The sequence below is a fragment of the Tympanuchus pallidicinctus genome, unplaced genomic scaffold (assembly GCF_026119805.1).
Source record: "Tympanuchus pallidicinctus isolate F22 unplaced genomic scaffold, pur_lepc_1.0 scaffold15, whole genome shotgun sequence".
Taxonomy (NCBI): domain Eukaryota; kingdom Metazoa; phylum Chordata; class Aves; order Galliformes; family Phasianidae; genus Tympanuchus; species Tympanuchus pallidicinctus.
In genome coordinates, this window is record NW_026294669.1 from 673,824 (window position 1) to 694,361 (window position 20,538).

General features: G+C 55.6%; 2 protein-coding genes across 4 annotated transcripts; one reads left to right on the plus strand and one right to left on the minus strand.

Moving 5' to 3' along the window:
- The first annotated feature begins 1 nt into the window (after position 1).
- ERMN (ermin) lies at positions 2 to 7,630 on the plus strand. Of its 2 annotated transcripts, none has more exons than XM_052675632.1 (3): positions 2 to 2,599; positions 5,075 to 5,179; positions 6,300 to 7,630. In XM_052675632.1, the coding sequence occupies exons 1-3, from the start codon at positions 2,446 to 2,448 to the stop codon at positions 6,707 to 6,709; spliced, it is 669 nt and encodes a 222-aa protein (XP_052531592.1). In that variant the 5' UTR covers positions 2 to 2,445; the 3' UTR covers positions 6,710 to 7,630. The 2 variants fall into 2 exon arrangements, with proteins under 2 accessions (XP_052531592.1, XP_052531591.1); XM_052675631.1 differs by lacking the exon at positions 2 to 2,599 and adding an exon at positions 2,606 to 4,753.
- Positions 7,631 to 9,063: 1,433 nt separating this feature from the next.
- Positions 9,064 to 18,508, minus strand: GALNT5 (polypeptide N-acetylgalactosaminyltransferase 5). 2 transcript variants are annotated; one of them, XM_052675626.1, is made up of 10 exons: positions 16,680 to 18,508; positions 14,833 to 14,999; positions 13,787 to 14,139; positions 13,318 to 13,364; positions 13,109 to 13,228; positions 12,679 to 12,796; positions 12,266 to 12,589; positions 10,872 to 10,952; positions 10,609 to 10,761; positions 9,064 to 9,881 (listed from the first exon to the last, which is right to left on the minus strand). In XM_052675626.1, the coding sequence occupies exons 1-10, from the start codon at positions 17,810 to 17,812 to the stop codon at positions 9,741 to 9,743; spliced, it is 2,637 nt and encodes an 878-aa protein (XP_052531586.1). In that variant the 5' UTR covers positions 17,813 to 18,508; the 3' UTR covers positions 9,064 to 9,740. The 2 variants fall into 2 exon arrangements, with proteins under 2 accessions (XP_052531586.1, XP_052531587.1); XM_052675627.1 differs by lacking the exon at positions 13,318 to 13,364 and having other exon boundaries at positions 13,787 to 13,922; positions 14,020 to 14,139; positions 16,680 to 18,503.
- Between the last annotated feature and the right edge of the window lie 2,030 nt (positions 18,509 to 20,538).

Genomic DNA, 20,538 nt, shown 5'->3' on the forward strand with positions numbered 1-20,538 from the left:
CTCGGGGGCACAGCTCAGCTGAACCTCCCTTACTGCAGGGGATGTGCAGCACGAATGTCCTGGGTCATGCAGCAGAGCCCCGTACCCAGCCTGTGCTGCAGAACTGCACGCTGCTGATGGAGGAGAGCTGCTGTGCTGCTGGCTTGTGCAGGACGGAAGGCGTTGGTGCTGATACAAGAGGGATGTGCTGGGGTGGGGTGCATGGCGGTGAGTGCAGGGCGAGTGCGATGGAGAGCATCAGCAGTGCTGGGGGTCCCTTCCAACATTACCCATTCTGTGATTCAATCATCTGTGAGTTTGGGAGGGAGGAAAACAGGCTGGTGGCAATGCTGAGATACTGAAGGGAGAATCCCAGTGGAGTGCGGGCTATGGGAGTGTGGTGCTCTGTGACCCATGTTGTGATACAGCTTGGCAGTGTGGCGATTTGGGCCCTGCTGAAGCCCTGGGACTTTTTTGTGCCATTCCTACCAGGCTTGCTAGAAGAGCATTTTCTGTGCCCAGTGACGGGTCATTTCTGTGCTAGATGTCATCACCATCACCCCCTTGAGGTTGCTGTGGTCAGATTGGCTGACTGGAATTTCAGCAGGTTGGAGAAAATGCTAATCAGCGTGCCATGGTCTGACTGCACCATCCGTGCTCACTGAGCTCTTAGCTCTGCATGGTGCAGAGGCAGATGTTCACCATGAGGATGAGCGAGGATGGCTGTGCTGTGGTGCAACCAACCCCTGGACAGGGTTCCCCATGGCTCTCCTCACTGGAGCTCCTTTTTAGACACAGAGGTTTCAACCCATGGTTTGTTGTCCTGAGGCACAGCTTCCCTCTGCCAACAGAGGTGTTTGAAAGAATGAGGACAAGTAGAGGTCATTCCCAAGTGGATGCTGATGGCAGACACAGAACTGTCAGAGTGACAGCAGCCATGGGCACTGTGGCCAGCCAATCCAGTTGATTTAATGCCCAGAAGAGATCCCACATTTGAAAAGGGACATTACACTCAGTCATGCTTGTGCAGTGTAGAGAGGCAAATATTCCCATTTTGTACCCTCTGCCAAGTGACGTGCCTGGTTTATTGGTGGAAAGACATCTCACTCGGCTAATTTGTTTGCTTATCCTTACTAAATGATGCCTGGGGAAGCCATACCTTCCAAGTACCTTCCAAGTCCATTTCAGTACCCAGATTAATCACCAGAAATACAGATTGCAAATGGGCTAAGAGACCTCTTTGGTGCATAATATTATGAAGAAACAGACTGGGAATTCCTCAGGTACCATCATTTTCACTTGTAAGTAAATATATGGTTTATTTTCAGGGCTTCCAGGAAAACAGGGGCATCTCTGCCCCCACGGCTCCCCAGAAGCATGCTTTGCATTGCCATCACACGCTCCTTGGTGCAGGCTGCAGGCTCTGGGCAGGCAGTTGCATTGCTGCACATCCTGCTCCTCCTTTTGCATAAAAGGTGTTCAAAATGCGATGTGAGCTTTGCTCCTGGGGCTGCATCTTGGTGGGAATTAATGCAGGTTTGTGGTCACAAGCAGTAACTCTTGGTGTGGGAGGGTAACTCACTGTGCTGGCTGATGTGTGCCTGCTGGTACTGTGGAGGGACCCAGCGTACCCGTACAGCCAACTGGCCTAAGAAAACCTTAAAAAGACTGTTAGGGAGGTGATGCTGTTTCTGCAGCGGTGGGAGCGAGCTCTGGTTGCTACAGCACAGTGTGTGACCACAGCGCGGTGTTCTGGCGGCCAGGAGCTGCACAGCGCATCAAAAACAGGATGTGGGCGATCACAGCTCTGCAGCGGGCTGGGGCCGGGGGGGAGGAACACGGGCAAACTGCAGAGCCGAGGGAATGAGCGCTGTTGTGAGCGGCGCTGCTCCGCGCAAGCGGCAGCAGAAAGCGCTCAGGGCAGCCCGAGGTGTGCGAGGAGAATCACGCAACTGCAGACCATCTCGAGTTGGAAGGGACCCACAAGGAGTCCATCGAGTCCAACCCCTGGCCCCGCATAGGACCACTGAAAACCGAAACCCTATGGCTGAGAGCGGTGTCTCAACGCTCCCTGAGCTCCGGCAGCGGTGGGCTGTGCTGCCCGCTGCCCTGAGGAGCTGTGCAGTGCCCACCGCCCCCTTGGGGAAGAGCCATAGAACCACAGCCCGGTTGGCTCGGAAGGGACCCCAGAGCCCCCCAGTCCCTCCCCTGCTGCGGGCTGGTTGTCGCCAGCAGCTCAGGGCCCAGGTGGGATGCCTGGCCTTGGGTGGGCTTTGTGCTTGGCTCTCTCTGGCTGTACTTTCTGTAGCTGATGTTTTTTGTTTTTTTTTCCCCCAAAGCCATGGGATGTGTTCTGGCTTCTACAGGGATTATGATGGAAAACTATTCTGGCTTCGAAGTTGTGTTATCCTGCAACTGCTCTCCCCTTGCAGTCTGGAGACCTGACCCTGGAAGCCACGGGCTTACATGAGGTTTCTGCACCTTCCTGTCTCAGCCTCGGGTTTCTGCCTGCCCCTGGTTCCGTTCTGCTCGGAGGCAGCTCTCATTTCAGTGGCTGATCTTCACCTGCGTTTCAGGGTCAGTTGTGCTTCTTCTGCCTTCTGTGGGTGCTTCTGCCCAGGTGAGTTCTGTTTTCACCAAGTATTTCTGTTCTGTGCAGCTGCTTTAGAGGCTTCTGTTCAAGGCAGTGGAGGCAGCCAGCTCTCATGGTGCTGAGGGGGTTATGGAGTGCAGTTACCTGGGGTGCAAGTGGTGAGCACACCTTGCATATCCACAAAGCTGGGAATTGCCTTTGGTCAGTACCATTCCATTCCAGCCACAATTCAGGTGAGACAGTCCTGGAACTTCGTGCATGCCGCACAGCCCCATTACATCCACAGTTGTGCAGCTCTGTGCCTTTCAGACCAGGCAGCATTAAGTTGCAGAGGCAGTCAAGAAGTGCCCGATGGCCTCGGCTCATTGTTCCTGGAATAAGGGCAGGAGAAGCACTGCCTTGCCCTGGCCCAAGGCTGCAGCACCCGCTACAGCCAAGCTGTGTGACTGGAGCAGAAATGTGGTGGCAGGCGATGAGCTATGGAGAGCACAAGGAGCCGTGTGAGCACCTCATGGAATGGCTGCTTAGTATTGCTGAGATGGAGTTGTGGCTCTAATGAGGCTCTCCTATGTGCCTTCCTGCTGTCTTCACTCACAGTGCTACCTGCGAAATGTGAGGGGAGGGACTTCTGGAGTGGAAACGTCCCGCTTCAAAGGTCACTCGGGAAGTGGTTCAGAAGAGAGTCGTGCAAGTAGAGCTATGACCACCAGGTGCTAATTGGGAATGGTGCCTCTGGGTGAGGACGGAGTGTGCCACCAATAGATGGCACCAGGCTGTGTCTCAGGGCTTCTACAGCACCGTGGCCACCAGAGGGAAGATCTGGGGACAGGACCCCGCCACCAAGGAGCAGCGTTCACCAAAGGGCCGTTTGGATTAGTTTGGGGCTGTGCCAATAGCTCAGAAGAACAGAAATAACCTCTCAGCTCTGCAGCCTGTGACGCACACCTCTGGATGGCACCCGCAGCAGTTTCCCACCATTTGCACCCGTTTTTCTTGGACTCGTTTTCCCAACAAAAGATCGATGTTATGAATCAATCGCACCAACCCCACGTACAGCGCAATTGGAAGTCGTTGAATTACAGATGCAAACTCACAGCTAAACTAAAACAGTCACAGGGCTTTGGCTCTGCTTTTAATCGAGGTCTGACCTCAACAAGAGGATTTCCAAATCCCGGAGCCCAAAGATGTCAGAAATGTTGCATTGTACGAATACAAAAAAGTTGTTCAGAGCAGGAGATTACATCCTTACGTAAACCTGGCTCTGGTCGGCAGGGCAGGGTTCAGCTGTGGTCAGGAAAGGGCCGGCTGCAGCCCTCACACGCCGTCTGGCTGGAAGGTCCGGCTGGCAGCTCCTCCACGCACATTTGTCTCACGCCTTCCCCTTCCATATTCCTCAGGGAGCATTTCTGCAACCCAAAGGTGCCTTTCTGCGGAGCGGCCGCTGAGCATCGCCTGGGATGTGATGTCATGTCGGTGCCCTCGCTCCGTGCCGGTGGTACCAGTGTGGCCCCGGCGCACCGGAGCTGCGTGGGGCAGAGCCGGAGCCGCGCTAAGCCGGTTATGGGGCTGCGACGGGGCGGTCACCCTCTGAGGATTACGGGGCGAGAACAGCCGGTGCTCCCGCTGCGGGGGAAGGCACAAAGGGCCATTGTGCGGGAAGACAAAATCTCTGTGTGTGACCGCGGCTGACACGTTAGAGCCCCGCTCTGCGTGCCAGCACAAAAGCCGCCTTGCTTCATATTGTTTGTTTATGTAAATGGCAGTGGGCATTTAACCGTGCGGCCGGGACAGCCCGCGTGGTGGCTGAGACGCCGATTGGACCCCGCGGTGCCACGGCTGGACCCCGCGGTGCCACGGCCAAACCCCGCGCTGTCACCGCCGGGGCTGAGCAGGGCCGGCTGCCCGCACACGCGGCCCGGTGCCGGGCGCTCAGCATGAGCGACAACGTGTCCTCGGTGCCCGGCCTGCCAGCGTGCAACGGGACCGCGGCCCCCCAGGAGGGCCTGCCGCTGGCTGACGGCATCACCGATGGCATCACCGGAGCCGTGGGGACGATGCCCTGCGTGGAGGCGGGTGCGCAGCCCGGCACTCTGCTGGCAAAAGGAAATGTGGAGGAAAGTGGGAACTCGTCGGCAGAGGATGTAGCACGTGGGGACTGTGATGGAGAGCAGCGATGCAGAGGTAATGTGCGGTGCTGCCTTTTTGTTTAGTATTTGGGCGGAAAAGTTTGTTTGATGTGCAGCCTTAAGAACAGCTGGATGTGTTACGTGTGCTGCTCAGAGCTCCTGAGCTGCAACTGTGGGTGTCAAGACTTGGAGTATTTGTTAGCGACAGATCTGAGCTGGTGGTTACAGAGGATGGATTGGAATGTAGGTGACCAAAGAAAAGAGCAATTTCTTAGCTCTGCTCGAAAATTCTGCTGCCAATCTGCAACAATTAAAGCCTAATTATTGTCACTAATTGTTCCACAAGTCCAATTCTTGTCCTTTGTATTTCCCAAAGAAAAGCAAGAGGACAACATTGCGATGCTGCAGGAGGGAGCAGCTGAGCCCCAGGATACAACTGAGCCCCAGGACATGGGAGCCTGCAGGCAGGAGCTGGAGGAAGGTAATGCAGAATGCTGTGTGTGCAGAGTGCCAGAGCCTGAGCATGGCAGCAAGCAGCCTCCCAGGCAGTGTTATGCAGAGTTTTATCACTTCCAAATTCAGCCAAAACCTCGCGTTGCAGTGCAGAGGACAGAGATGCATTCCTGCCCGTAGCTGCATGTCCTCACTACCCAGACCCTTTTCCTCCCTGATTTATGAGGGCTCCAGTGTAATGTCCCAGTGTTGAGCATTCATGTGGACGCTTCTGGGCTCCTTACAGGGGCAGAGGGTGGCTGGGATGAGAGCTGGTGGTTCCAGGAATGGCTGCTGCTGTCCCATGTTGCTGCCCCCACCCGCGTGCCCAGCAGGCTGCCGTGAGCTGCTGGTTCCTATATGTCAGCTGCCACATTGATACTGAGCTCCTCATCAGAGGGGAGCAAATGAGCAGCTTGGGGTGATTGTCACAGAGCTGAGCTGTGTGAATGCAGATACAGGAGATACATGGCTGTGCCTCATGATCAGAAACTGGTGTACCTTTCCCTAAGAAAGCAAAAAATATATGAGCATCTGTCCTAAGCAAAATGCTCTGAATGGCTTTGAGATGAGTCAGGATGGAGGCTTTCCCTCTCCACACCAACATCCCCACTCCACCTGTGCTGCTTTGCAAGTGCACAATAAAATCTATTAAACGATCCTGCACGGCCCCCTCACCTCAGCCACGAGCACTTTATCTCCAAATTGCAGGCAGCTTTTTAGTACCTGACCAATTTAGTCTAATTACTACCCAGAACCCTGCAGGCAGACACTGAATAGAGTGTTTGTTGTGACATGGGAGCGGAGATGTGCCAAGCAGAACAATACCAAACGCTTCTCAAGTGGGGACGTGTGTTTGCCCACGTCCTGGGTGGGCAGAGGGTCTGAGCCCCAAGGGGTGCGGCTATGGCACTGTTGCGTGCTGGGCTGCGCCTGCAATGCGTGTGTGCACGGTGGGTGCAGCCTGGGGGTGTCACACCTCATCCTGGGGGTGTCACACATCCTGGGGGTGTCACAACTCATCCCGAAGGTGTCACACCTCATCCTGGGGGTGTCACTCCTCATCCACCCGAGTGAGACGGGGCTCACCATGCTTCTCTGTGCCGCAGGGCAGCGGGCGCTGGGTGCAGCAGGCACAGCGGGCAGTGCTGGTGGGGAGGATGCGGTGACCCCCACGGACAGCACCGAGCAGAGAGGGAAAGATGCTGAGGAGGAAGAAGAGGAGGAGGAAGAGGAGGAGGAGGAGGACACCGAGGAGGACGAGGTGCAGGTGATAGAGGTGCCAAAGGGGAGCGGCGCGGTCCCCCAGCAGCAGGAGGGCAGCATGGAGATGTCCCCCCCTTGCAGCCCCACCTGCAATGCGCCAGCAGAGAGGGCCGGGGAGCAGCTGGGGCTGGGGAAGAAGAACGACATCTCCAGGCACAGCTACTCCCGGTACAACACCATCTCCTACAGGAAGATCAGGAAAGGAAACACCAAACAAAGAATCGATGAATTTGAGTCCATGATGCACTTATAAACCGAGGTGGGGAATCTCTTAATGTGCCTGAGAGCTCGCGCTGGTTCTGGTTTTGTTTGTGTTCCAAGACATGGCCTTCACACAGCACGGATCCACCCCTGCTTCCTTTTTGTATGTGATTTCCCAACTACCTTCCCCTTGACAGCAGGTGGGGCATCCATAGGACAGGGAACGATTGGTTTGCTGAAGGTGTAACGTCAATTCACTTCCAGTTCACCCGTTCCTTTTCTCTCCATTTTTCATACCCACGCTCACACGGCAGCATGCCCTGAGCACACTGCAGTCCTCATGCTGCTGGGATGGTTGGGGCCACACAGCCCAGCCTCAGTGAGCACAGCCCAATCCAGCCCCATGCAGCTCTGGGATCAGTCCAGTACAGCCTGCCAGCACCACAGCTGTGTTCTCCACATGCTGCCATTGTGGCTGCATTTCTTAACGTTTCTTCTCAATTTTCAAACTAAGTTTAGATGCAAAATTTTAATTTTTTTTTTTTAATTTTTTTATTTTTATTTTTTGAGACAAAGCAGATTTCAGGGGTAATATTTTTTTGCCACCTGAACACAGCCTTTTCCCTTTCTCCATTTTAAAGCTCTCTTGTATAACCACGGTGCTGTGGATGCGTTCTCTTTCGAACTATTTTATGGAAAGCTTTGTCTTGAGTTGGGATCAAGCTTTGCAGACATCGTCCCAGAAAGGACTGGGGATCTTCTAGGAAAGGAGAAGTGGTCTGAGCAGTGTTGGACCGTGACTCCCACCCCAGCACTCCCCTTCAACCATCACTGCTTTTTTAATTCTCAGTTTTACATTATTTCCAGCAGCACTGAGTATTGCTTTGACTTTTTTTGTTCCACAGAAAGGCAATTATTTATTGGCAACGTCAAAATAATAAACGGCAATTCTGTATTGTACAAACAAAACACAGTCCTCATTGTACCATTCAGAATTGTTTATTTGCTCTTTGGTTTGCAAAAACCTCAGAGGTTGGTTGTATGCCCCATAGTGCCGGTCTGTTCCCCGCTGCCTGGTGCTCCCCCGGCCCCGCTCAGCACTTCCCGGCAGACTGCTGGCACCTGCCTGCTCCCCCTGCTCCTTCCCAGGCACCGGAGGGGCTGCACTGTGGGCAGCTCCAACCCCACTGCAGGTCTCCATTTATCACCTGCCTGTACCGTGTTGCCGTGCTTGGCTTGCATTCTCAGGGCTGTGCGCAGGGCAGGTGCTCTGTGGGAAGGCCCTGCAGAGGATCAGGACAGGCTGATCGCTGGGCTGAGGGCAATGGGGTGAAGTTCAATGAGAACAAGTGCCAGGTCCTGCACTTTGGCCACAGCAACCCCATGCAGCACTTACAGGTGTGGGGCAGTGGCTGGAAGGCTGTGTGGAGGAAAAGGATCTGGGGCTGTTTGTGGATGGCTGCTGATCGTGAGCCAGCAGTGTGCCCAGGTGGCCAAGAAGGCCAACAGCATCCTGGTTATGTCAGCAGTGATGCAGCCAGCAGAGCAGGAGGTGATTGTCCCTCTGTACTCAGCTCTGGTGAGGCTGCACCTCAGTGCTGTGTTCAGTTTTGGGCCCTTCTCTACCAGAAAGACACTGAGGTCCTGGAGTGCGCCCAGAGAAGGGCAATGGAGCTGTACAGGCTCTGAGCACAGACCCATGGAGAGCACAGGCTGAGAGAGCTGGAATGGGTCAGCGTGGAGAAGGGGAGGCTCGGGGGAGCCCTTTTAGCTCTCTACAGCTCCTGACAGGAGGTTGTGGTGAGGTGGGGGTCTGCCTCTGTTTCCAGGTAACAGCAATAGGCTGAGAGGTGATGGCCTCGCATTGTGCCAGGGGAGGGACAGGTTGGGTATTAGGAAACATTTCTTCTCCTGTGCCAGTCAAGCATCGGCACAGCTGCCCAGGGGGTGGTAGAGTCACCATCCCTGGGAGTATTCAAGGCCTGGGGAGATGTGGCTCTGAGGGATGTGGTCAGTGGGCATGGTGGGGGTGGGCCGAGGTCAGACACGGCCATCCTAGAGGTCTTTTCCAACCTTAAGAGTCGCCATGGTAATTCTATGACATTTAGGGCACACAGCATGGTGGGAACAGGAGGCAGCTCCAGGGGGTCAGGACTGGAGGCACAGCCTCATTCTGAAACTAATTCCTCTCTGTTGTCACTGTGCTGGGTTAGGAGCTGTGTGGCTGTGCTGGGATCCGTGCTCCCTGTGCGTCACCAGCAGTCCCTGAGGGTGTGCTGGGGTCTGAGTCAAAGACACCAGCAGTGCAGCGAGCACTGACACAGGGGGATAAATGCCAAGGACAATGCTGGGGATGGGATGTGACTGTGACATGGGAACACGCTCTGACTGTTCAGTGACAAATGATTGAATGTCAGCAAACAGCATTTAATGAAATTCATGCTCCTGATACAACATGACTGCACAAACAACATCTGTGCAATTTTTCTGATAGTGACTGCAGGCGAGCAGCACCAAAGGGGGGAGATAAAATCAGGAAGACATATGGAGCAGGAGCCAATTGTGGAAATCTGTTAGGGCAGTCAATGGTTTGGCAGACGCAGGCTGTCAAGTGCTGTCAGCACTGATCCTCAATGTGAAGGGTAACATTACGCTGTGCCTCTTGAACTCGGAGGAGAAGTGTGAGCTGGTCTGCAGCAGCCTGTAAATGCTGGACAGCAATGTGCAGCTGCAGTGTCGAAGCCACCCCACAGTGCCCACAGCCACCCCACAGTGCCCTGCTGGCTGCACACAGAGCAGGGAGCCCAGAGGTACTCCTGTCAGCACGTGCTGCTTCTGGGATGTTAAAAAGGTCAGCTTATGAGAAGACAGAGGATTTCAGAAAATATTTCTATTTAATAACACAGAAAACGATGTGGTTTTTTGCCTCACAGTTGAAAGAAAACCACATTTCCAATGTCCTTATGCCAGCTGTGCTACACAGGGTGCTCCAAGCTCTCTCTGTGCTGGCTCAGTTCTGGCTTGGAAAGGAACTCTCAGCTCTGTCGCTGCTGCTGGATGTCTTGCAGTGGCCCAGTGCTCCATCACGCCACATGGTAACTGCCAAACCTCCACTGCTGGTAGCGGTTGGTGGCACTGCATGCACCCAGCCTCAGGGCCAGCAGCACTGGGTGCACGAGCAGGCAGGCAGGTGGATGCTGGTGCTGCACCACAAGGTGCTCAGCCTGTGGAGAGGGTGATCCTTTGGGTTCACATCTACACATCTTTCCCCCCATTCCCCATACCAGACAGGCTCTGTCCCAGGGCTGCTCCTATTGGGGTGTTCTGTGCCTGGCCTGCAGTGCTTTGCACACACATGTGGTAACACTGAGGGGAAACAGTCCTGAAAGGACACATGCATTTCTGCCTGGGCAAAAACTGGATTTTTTTTGTACATGGTAAATGCAACTTACATCACCAACGTGACACAGTCACTGTGGCATCAGAAGGTAAAGCACTGCACATGCCATGCTGCCCCTCTCCCCCTAATGCATGGAAGTATTACTGCTTTGGACAGAAGAGGAAAGGGATCTTTGCTATAGGATGAAGTGCTAAGTCACAGCTACTGTTCTTCTCTGCAAAATTAGGAGTATTACCAAGTTCCTCAGAGCGAAGCCCTGCAGAGGGCCAGCACAGGCATTGAAGTACAGGTCATAAAGTTCCCATTTTCTTCCTTTTCAAAACACTTTTCTTTAAAAAAAGCCACACTGTGAATGGAACACCAGTGGATACCAACACCAGTGTAAGTGCTACCCGTCACCTGGTGTGCCACCAGGGCTTGTGGCTGTCACCACACTGCAGATGTGCAGCCCTGCTGCGCACAGCCCTGCCATGGCGCTTCCCTCCTGCTCCAGACAGAGAGTGGCCAGGCAGTCAGGGCTGGGGGCTGTGGGGAGTTGGGATGCCACTCACCAGCTCAGGGCGTGCTGCCATGGAGCTGTGCCTCCAGGCCAGGTCGCTCTCCCAGCCCCCACAGGGCCGCAGTCCCGGCGCAGCACCCACAGGCACCACGCACAGCTCTCCGTGCCGCAGCAGCCGCAGCCAGGTGTAGTTGAAGTGCTGCGCCTGCAGGAGGGATGGCTGATGGGGACCCTCTGCCAGGACCCCAGGAGCCGCTCTCACAGGGGCAGGGGCACACACAGCAATGGCACAGTGTGCTCCGTGCGGCACCTTACCTTGTTGTTAGCATCACAGGCCTGCAGAGCCAGAGAGGTGTTCTGCGCGGCAATGCAGCGTGCCGTGGCTACGTTCACAAGCTGAAAAACAGCACCAACATGCACACTGAGACATCAGCTGTCACAAAGAGCATAGGCCGTGCCCGTGCCAGCACTGATTAACACTGCACACTCAAAGGGGGGAAGCAGAGCCACCACACATCATGCTCTTTGGTGCGTGTCAGTGCACACTGGCTCTGCTACACATTTCTACAGCAGCAGAAACCTGAACCCAGCCCCTTCTGCAAGCACTCAAAGCAGGACAAGATGAGCTCTTTTCAGTGCACAGCATTGGTTCAGGTCGTTGAAAGCAGCTCCAAGCTCTGCCCATGACCTGTGGCTGAGAGCAGTGCACCACAGGGATGGCAGCAGCCACGGCTGCAGGTGATGCCATCAAATCCCAGCCCCTGCAGGGCTGTGCACTCCTGTCTCTTTCCTTGCAAATGCAGTTCCTTTCCCTCTTTCAGAATTGCTGAAGAATTTCCAAATTAATCCTGGGGAATAAGCAGGTTGTTCAGAACACAGCTCCCAAGTAAATTTGGTTAGGGTTCAGCACAGCTGGAATTTGCAGAGCTAGCTGAAAAACAGATTTTCTGCCCTATTAAATTTTGAGAATGAAGATAAAAGGGCAATTCAGGTGGCCTGAACTGGGACAAAGCATGGCAGCACCACGGACATTTTCACAGGCACAGAACTGAGAAGAGGAGGTTGTGGTTCCGTTGAAACAAAGGTCCCTGTGTATGGCCTCACTGCTCTGCGCTGGATTTGATGTGGGGTTTTATTATTGTAGTTGAAGCAGAACTCCTAAAAAAGTGAATGCTTTCCAGAAATTTGGAACATTTTTTCCATGTTCTCAAGACTAGTGCTGTGAAGCCCAGCTTGCCATGGAGCTCCTGCGCCTGCACTCAGACACACAGGGCAGGCAGGGATCCCTCGGGGTTGCACTGCTGGTGTTGCTGTACCTCATCTAACAAAGCAGGCACTTTACTGATGTGACTGCAATCAGAAATAGACTGTGAGGATCCGAGCGCGTTGTCTTGGCAGAGTTCTGGAGCAGAGCGGCGATGTGCTGCGCCCTGCTGGTGGGCACGGAATGAAATAGCACAGAACTGCACGGCTCTTCAACGCCCCTCAGAAATGCGACTTGCAGCTCTTCATAAAAATTCAGACTTGATGAAGTTTATAGAAACTTCATAAAAATACAGCGGAATCCTGACTGTCATGATGGATTAAAGAACCTAAACCACCACCGCATGCCAGGAAGCTGCTCAGAACCAGGCACACCAAGATGATTCCGTGCCTCTAATCCAAGCCAGCGAGAGGAGGTTGAAAGAAGAGCACCACTGGGTACATACCAGCCCGCTGGCCTTCACCAGGGGAGCCGCCAGGTCTGGGTACACATTCTCCAGGTACCAGCGGAAGCTGCGGCACTGCAGCCTCTCCCGCAGCGCCTTTTGCTGGCTCAGGTCGCCCAGCTCCGCGCGCCGCGGCAGCAGGTGGTACGCATGGCCATAGAACAGCTCCTTGTAGTCGTCCAGCCACACCTCAGCCACGCGCGCCAGGTTCCTCTCCACCGTTCTCACCCGATCCTTCGGGAACGAGTAGGGGTTGTCGTTCCTGAAGATGTGCCCGACTCTGGAGCACGGGACGATCTCAATTTCTCCTCCGCACATCCAGACCTGAGGAGCAGAGATGTTTGGGCAGGTGGCTGTGCCTGCAGGAAGTGCCCACAGCAGGCGCGCAGGACAGGCTGCCAGGAGCAACCTACCTTGAATGAAAGCTCCATGTTTTCACCTCCCCAGACATCCAGTCCTGAGTCATACGTCCCCAGCTCAAAGAAGTACTTCTTTTCAATGGAGAATAAGCCCCCTGCCATTACTGGGCACCTGCAACAGGTGGCAAGGTGCAAGTCAGGCGGTTAGAATGCACCCATCTCCTTCACCTTCACCAAGGGGTCACCCAGAAACAGGGCTGTGAGGTGCCTGGGATCGGTGTGTGGGTTTGCACTCACAGTGCAGACCCTGGGGCCCATCCCTTTTGGGGCCAACTGATAAAGGTAACATTAAAAACACAGCATTCGGTGGCTGGGGCTTTGCCATGGCTGGTGGGGTGATGCCCTGTGTCACACCACCCGCACAGAGCAAGCTGCTAGCTGCAAACAGGTGGGCTCCCAAAGCTCTCAGATTTGCTGTCCGGACCTTATTATATCAGTTTCCTTAAGTTTGTTTTTCTCAATGACTTCTAGTGGAATCTGCTTCCATCCAAAATTCATCGGCCAAGTAAAAATCCCACGCTGAAAGTTGTCCACAGTCATGTAGCTGAACAGGGCAGAGATGGAGATGACGAATTCTGAGTCACATTCCTGATTGAAATGTCACCCTTAATGAACAAAGAAGAACGTCTGTACCTAATTAAAACAAGATTCTGACAAACTTCATCAGAAGTTCTCTTCATCTACAACAGCAGAACCATTAAGGTTGGAGAAGACCTCTAGGATTCACCAGCCCACCCCACCATGCCCCATCCCTCAGTGCCACAGCCCCATGGCTCCAGGACACCCCCAGGGATGCTGACCCCCCTCCCTGGGCAGCTGTGCCACTGCCCATCCACTCCTCTTGAAAATAAATTGCTCCCAATACCCAGCCTGACCGTCCCTTGGTACAATGTGAGGCCATCACCTCTTATCCTGAAATTCACAAAAAGGCAAAGAGGTGTGTGTGATAAAGCAGTGGCAAGGACCGCTGCTGCTCATTTCTGGTGTAGCCCCCCGTGGAAGGCCGGGCAGAGGGTCATGATGCACAGCTTCTCGCTATTAGCATTCTGACAGACAAAGAGAGGGCTCTCCTCCCACGGCAGGATGGCCTGAGCCGTGTTACCTCATGTCCTTGTCGCTGATCACCTCGATGACAGGACAGGCCACCCTGGCACGGTGCAGGCGGACACGCTCCAGCAGTGGCTCCAGCCAGCCCACATTGCACTCCACATGTGAGTCCAGGAAGGTCAGCACGGTGCCTATGGGCAGGAGTTGTGGCACCGCTGGGTGCGTGCCGGCAGCCCTTGGCCATGCTGGGCCACATGGGGAGCCCTGGATGCCCTGGCTGTGTCTCACCTGTGGCCACCTGTGCGCCCGCCAGCCGGGCCCGAATGAGACCGTGCCTTTCTCTGAGGTGCAGGACTTTCACCTTCGGGAACTGTGACATGTATGCATCCAGCTTCTCCTTGAGGTAGTCTGAGGGAGAAGGGCAGAGCGAGGCTGACAGACCCATCCTGCACCCATTTCCAGGTGTGAGAAGTGATGGGCAGAGTGCTCCTGGAAGCTCTCCAGGACACACGGGTGTCTGCAGGTCTGGGGCACAAGCTGGGGTGGTTCACTGCCCCAGCTGGGAATACAACCATTGGCAAAAGACTCCAAAATGTAGTTTTCATGGACACATAGAATCGTTTGAGTTGGAAGGGACCTTTAAAGGCCATCTGGTCCAACAATGAACAGGGACACTGAAAAGACATCACTGGGAGTAAACAGTATGAGCACATACTGTTGGTTGTTTAAAACGTTTCGTGAGTCCCTTCTCTCTCACCTGTGCTACTTTGCTCACTGTAGGTGGTTGGGGAGGGGTCTGTATCTGCAGCAGGGACACAGGCGTCTGGGCAGCACGCTCCCTGAAGGAGCACCACTTAGAGAATTGGATCAGTTTAACATTTTGAAGAGTCAAAGCCAACAGAGAGCCAAAGTACAGCAAAGCACAGGTTGGAACCATCTGCGTGTCTGTGCCACACACGTGGAGTCACTGTGCGTGCACTGTAATACATCAGGAGAAGAAAATGCAACTTCTTACTACTATTCAAAGTGGGTAACAAAGAACAAATTGTATTCTGGCTCCAGCTGTGTCAGCTTAACCAAGGCAGAAGTGGCTTCACTCACCTTTAGTGCTGAAGTCGTCCACCAAGATGAGCTCCTGGAGCAGATGTGGGGGGGAGCGGCTGAGCACGCTGTGCACCGAGCGCAGCAGTGTGGACCACACCTCATCCACGAAGCACATGATGATGGTGGTGGTCGGCAGGTCGTTGTGAACCTGCTGCTCCAAGCACCTGCATGGAGGGCAGCGATGGGTTTGTCACTGCCGAAGGTAATTCACCACGTTCTGCGAGTTGGGGCTCCCTTTCTTTGCTCATTATACAGAATATACATACATAAACGCATACATTTTATATACGTGCATGCATATTAATTCTATATAACTAATGTTAAGCAGAAGTCAAATTCTTTTGAAACCGCTGCCCTAGACAGGACTCTAAAGAAAAGCAGCCCGCAGCCTTGATGTTCTGCTGATGTCCCTTTGAAGTCAGGAAGGTGTATGCTCTGACACTGCTGGAGCTGCTTTGGAGATTGCTCCCTCAGGTCTCCTGCCCATGGCCTGGCAGCAGCCTGGCACTGCCACCCTGACCCACATGGTGCTCAGCCCCACCACGCAGTGCCACACAGTGTGCAGCCTTTGTTTTGGCCAGGAAATCTAGGTTCCTACCTAATCCTAGGCAAATTGCTCTAGAGGGCTGCAGCAGCAGTGTAGGAGGAACTGGGGCACATGGGGACCCACCTCTGTTTGGCCAAGGCGTTGTTACCCGGATAGCCAGGCGTTATCCCGGATACCCAATGGCTGTGGCTCCCTTCTCAGTAGCATTTCTGATCGACCAGAGGTGGGCAGTGCTCCTGAAGGTCTGTTCTGCACTGCAGCTCCCAGCACTTGGCCCTCAACTCTGGTTTTGCTGCAGGCAGTTCTTGCTCTGTGTGCAGGTGGCTTCTGTATGTGACACCTTCTGCTCACTGGGAAGCTGCCATGGCTGCCTCCCTCCTCCTCTGCTCTGTTCCTCCATGCAAGGACCTCCAATGGCTCCCAGAGCAACATGGGAATGCATGTGCACTGATGGGGACAGGCCACAGCACAAACCCCATGTCATAGTTCTTGTGGCAGAGACGGGAGGGTCTGTGCACCAGAGTTCTCCCACCTGCCCAAAGTGCCATTTACAGAACCAGCAGCACATTTCATGGGGAGCTATAGAACCACAGAACCATTAAGGCTGGAAAGCCCTGTAGGATCCCCACGCCCAACCCCACCCACCCATGGCATGGGGGCCTGCTGCCCACATCCCTCAGTGCCACATCCCCACTCTGGGACACCCCCATGGATGGTGACCCCCCACTCCCTGGGCAGCTGTGCCACTGCCTGACTGCTCTTTGGGGAAGGAATGTTCCTAGTACCCAACACAACACTCCGTGGTGCAATGTGAGGTCATCACCTTTCATTATGAATTATCATTGTGAATTATTTGCTTTCCAATCACCATGCTGCCCACAGGTCCCAGGATCGCAGAGCTGAATCCCTGTGCTGGACGGCAGGACAGTAACAGTGGGAAAAGGAGCAGTCCTGGGATGTCCCCATCACTGTCTTGGCCACAGGCACATCCGTGTGCTGGCACACAGCAGGTGGCTTTGGCCGGATTGCCACCTACTCTCCAGATGGGTGCCAGCCCCCGATCTCATGGGCGGGGAAGGCTACTCTACCCAGGCACACTGGCAGTGTGTGGAACCAAATGTATGAGTGCTGACACCAAATAGCACTGAATGGTGTAACACTTGATATGATACACCTGATATACGCCAAGCTCACCTCTCTGGTCAGCAGGCATAGCCAGTTAAGCCACACTGGAAGTTCTCCCAGCCTCACCATTATCAGCATCACTCACCCAGCAGCGCGGCGAAGCAGGGCTTACCCAGCAGGCCTGGTGTCTGCTACAGCTCGGTCCACTGGGATCAAATCGCTGAGGAAGACATTAAAGTTTCCTTCCTTCCATCGACTTTTGGCTTCTTCTTGTTTGTCATCGGGGACTGTCACCGGATGCCCAAACTGCCCGGGTGCCTGAGGGTCTCTGGGTGCCAGCGTGACATCCATGGCCAGGACTCGGTGAGTGCCGATGCCTGCTGCCTCCTGCCCACCCAGCTCGGGGGCCGCCCCTGGTCCCGCTGCTGCTGCCCTGGAGGTGCCATGGCCTGGGGTGCGAGGTGCTGCAGTGCTGCTGGAGGCTTGTGTGGTAGAGGTGCCATTGCTCCCCAGTACTTGGTGCAGTGCTTGGCTCCGGGTGAAGTGTCCCTCAGAGTCAAAGCCGAAGTTGGGGGCTGCAGGGTTGCTCACGTTGACCCCCTCTTTGCTAATAAGGACAAAGTGCTCAGAAGGAGACGCTGCATTCTCTCCCCCTCTGCTCTCCCCGTGCCGCGCTGCCCGGGCCGTCGGGGCGCCCCCCCCCGTGTGCGGGCTGCCGTGGGCACCGTGCGCGGCTCCCTCCGTCCCATTTCGCTTTGCAGGAAACGCGGCTTTGCGGGACGGAGCGCTGCCTCCCGCCCTGCTCGGCGGCACCCGCGGTTCTCCGCCCCCGCGAACGGTCCGATCCGCCACCGCGTCTTCCGTCCGTGCCGGGGCCGCGCTGACCGCCGGTGCCACGTTGTGCGGGACGGACACCGCCGCCACCGAGCCCCCTGGGCGCGCTCCTCCGCTCGGGGCTGCCGATTCCGAGGGGCTCCGCTCCCCGCCCGGCCCCCGCTCCCCCGCTGCCGTCGTCGGCACGCTCCTCCCGTCCGCGCCCCCGCGAGACCCCGCGGCCGCTGCCAGCCGCGCCGCCGTGGCCTTGGGGAGGCTGTGGTCGCGGCGGCTGCCGCCTTCCGACTCCGGGGGGGCTCTCCAGGGCCGCTCCCGCTCCCGCCGTCCCCGTTCCGCCGCAGCCCGCGCGCCGTTGTCGCCGAAGGAGAGCCGGAGCGCGGCCATGTCAAAGAGCAGCCAGATGACAGAGGCCACGAAGACGAAAGCCAGCGCCCGGCCGCTGCCGCGGAACAGCCTCCGCAGCCCGTTCATCCTCCCCGCGAGCCCCCCGGGCGAGTCCGGGCCGCCTTGCCTGGGGGTGGGCGGCTCGGTCCCCTTCCCTGCCCGGCTCAGCGCAGCGCGGGGGGAGCCTCAGCCGCAGCCCCGGCAGCCCGCCGTTCCCTGCCTGCGTGGCAGCCCCCCCCAACACCCGCCGGCCCCTGGGCCCGTTAGCATCGCGCTCCGCTCGCCCATCCGCTGTGGGCAGCCCGAAGGAAAAGGAGCGGGGAGGCGGCAGGGTGAGGTTCTCCTTCTCCTCTCCCTACCCCGCCCAGCCTCGCGCTGTAACCCAACACCTCCGCACAGAAGGAAACTATTGCCGCTCGTTATCCGGCCAACTCTCTGCCCGGCTCTTACCTTCCGCGCCGTCCCGGCTCCTGACTGCGTTCGCAGAACTTTATCGGGACGTGTCGCTACGCTTCATGCCGCCGGAACGCTCCCTCGCTGCTTTAGCAGCGCGCTACAGCGTTAACTCCTCGTTAACTCCGCGGCCAAGAGCGCATGTGCTCGGCACTGCCCGCGGGCAGGCGCAGGGCACCGCTCGGACTGCCGCCGGCTCATTTACTCGACGGCACGGACGGGGCGCAGAACGCCGTGCCGGTGCTGCGGGCAGCGGGGCGGAAAGGCGGTGACGTGGCGCGGCCCGGCGGGGCTCCGAGCGCTGCGCACCGGGAGCTGCGGCTGCTGCGGGAGCCGCGCTGCTCCCCACCTGCGCCCCTTACGGAGCTGTGCGGGCTGGTGGAGGAACGCGACCCCGCGTGGTGCGTGGCTATGAGCGGAAGCGCGGGTGCGGATTGAGAGGAAAAAGCTGGAGTCGGTAGTTTGCGGCTCTCGAAATCTGACATCTTAAATCCAAAGCACCGCGTCCCACGTAACAAAATGACAGATCTTTCCAAGCCCGGGCTCCAGCCTACTGCAGTGCACGTATGAATATTGAAAGATCAGTAAGCAAGTGGCAAAACGCTGCGCTCATACTTAAGAAAAAGTAGCAGGTTCTGAGCCCAGCCCCTGCTCGTGCTGCTGGCTACAGGCACACCTTCCTGGCAGAGATGGTTTTCCAGGGCTGTGCAGCTCCTCTCCCCTGCTGTGCGGGCAGCTCTGCACCTGCAGGATGTGTGTGTGTGCATGGTGTGCACTGAGGGACCCTGAGGAAGTGGGGGTGAGGGATAGGATTCAAAGGGATGGTTTAAAAGGGAAAAGATGATAGCTTGGAGTCAAGATTGAATGCAGAATAAATAATCCCTTCAACGTAAAAGAGAAAGTTTGAGATAAACCACAGGCAGTGGTTTCCTTCCCCACGCTGTCATCAGTTCCTTGTTTTATTTTAACTCCTCAGTGCAGACCCTCAGAGCCACCCCACAGGGAGGACTTGGACCTCCGAGCTGTGCTCTGCAGAGGGAAGGGGCAGCCCTGCCCTCACCCTGCCCTCACCCTGCCCTCACCCTGCCCTCACCCTGCCCTCACCCTGCCCATGGCCTCAAGCAGGGAAGGTCCCTGCACTCCAGTGGCTCAGATCCAGCCTGGGTCAGCACAGGGCTGCTGGGCTGCTTGTGCACGGCCATGGCTCGCTCCATCCTCCTTGGCAAGTGTAAGCATTCCAGATCCTAAAGCAGACTCCTGGCACAAGGCAGCTGCTTTTGCAGGGAGAAATTATCTAACTGAGGCTACTCTGCCATTACAGCAATCCAAAGCTCAGACTGAAAAGCACAGAAGCGAGATAACTTGTAGATGAGAACTCAGTATTTTTTTTTCTGGCAGAGGAGTGTGCTGGAGGTGAGCAAACGTTATCATAATTCTGTATAGTAGTTTCCTATTGTATAAAAAATACTGTCCAAAGAGAATCTGGGGAGGAATGGTCCCATACTAAAGGCTGCCAGGCTTGGGAAACTGTCCTTCTGGTCTGGAGCATGAGAGACCCAGCAAAGTTGAAGACAGTACATTGGGCCACGGATGCCAAAGTCGGGCACTTGGGTTGGTCAGACCACACAGAATGCATGGGGCCTTTCCTGGAAATGGCAGAGAACAGCTGGGTTGTTCAGGAAGCCGCCGAGCTCTTCCTCTCGTCACAGTGCAGGATCTGCCATATCTCAATTACTTGATGTCTTAATTACTTCTCTGCCACTGAGCACCAGAGTGCTTCCGGCATGGCCAGGTGGCACAGACACGGACACAGGCATTGCATTAAGAAAGCCGTGTTGGAAACCACACTTACAGAAGGCTCAGTGCACAAAGGGACAGTGGAGGAGAGATGTGCACGAGCAGGAATGCCAATAGGAGAAGGGAAGATTTCCCACGGAGGGATCCCACTCAGCAATGGCTCTGTGTGTTCTGCCACCACCTTTGCTGCACTTGTGGGTCACCTCCTCCCAGCCAAGCACCCAGCACCCAGCTGCCCAAGCACCTCAGCTCTTCCCATCCATGCTCCCAGTTATGAAATCATGATTTTGTTTCTGAGACACGACTGTGCCTACAGGCGATAATCGGCTACTACAGTAACTTTATTTGTGAACGATTTGTTCGTTGAGATATTGAGTTCCATGAAGTATTAATTATATTCATTAAGAATGATATGACAATTCTCTCTATGTCTGTGCATCTTATCCGGGGTCCTGCTGGGGTTTGAATCTGCTGATTAACTTTAATAGAATCTGACAGAGCAATACACATCTCAAAGACCTCGGGTTCCCAATCTGAGGAAGGAAAGCCCCAGCTCGGTGCCC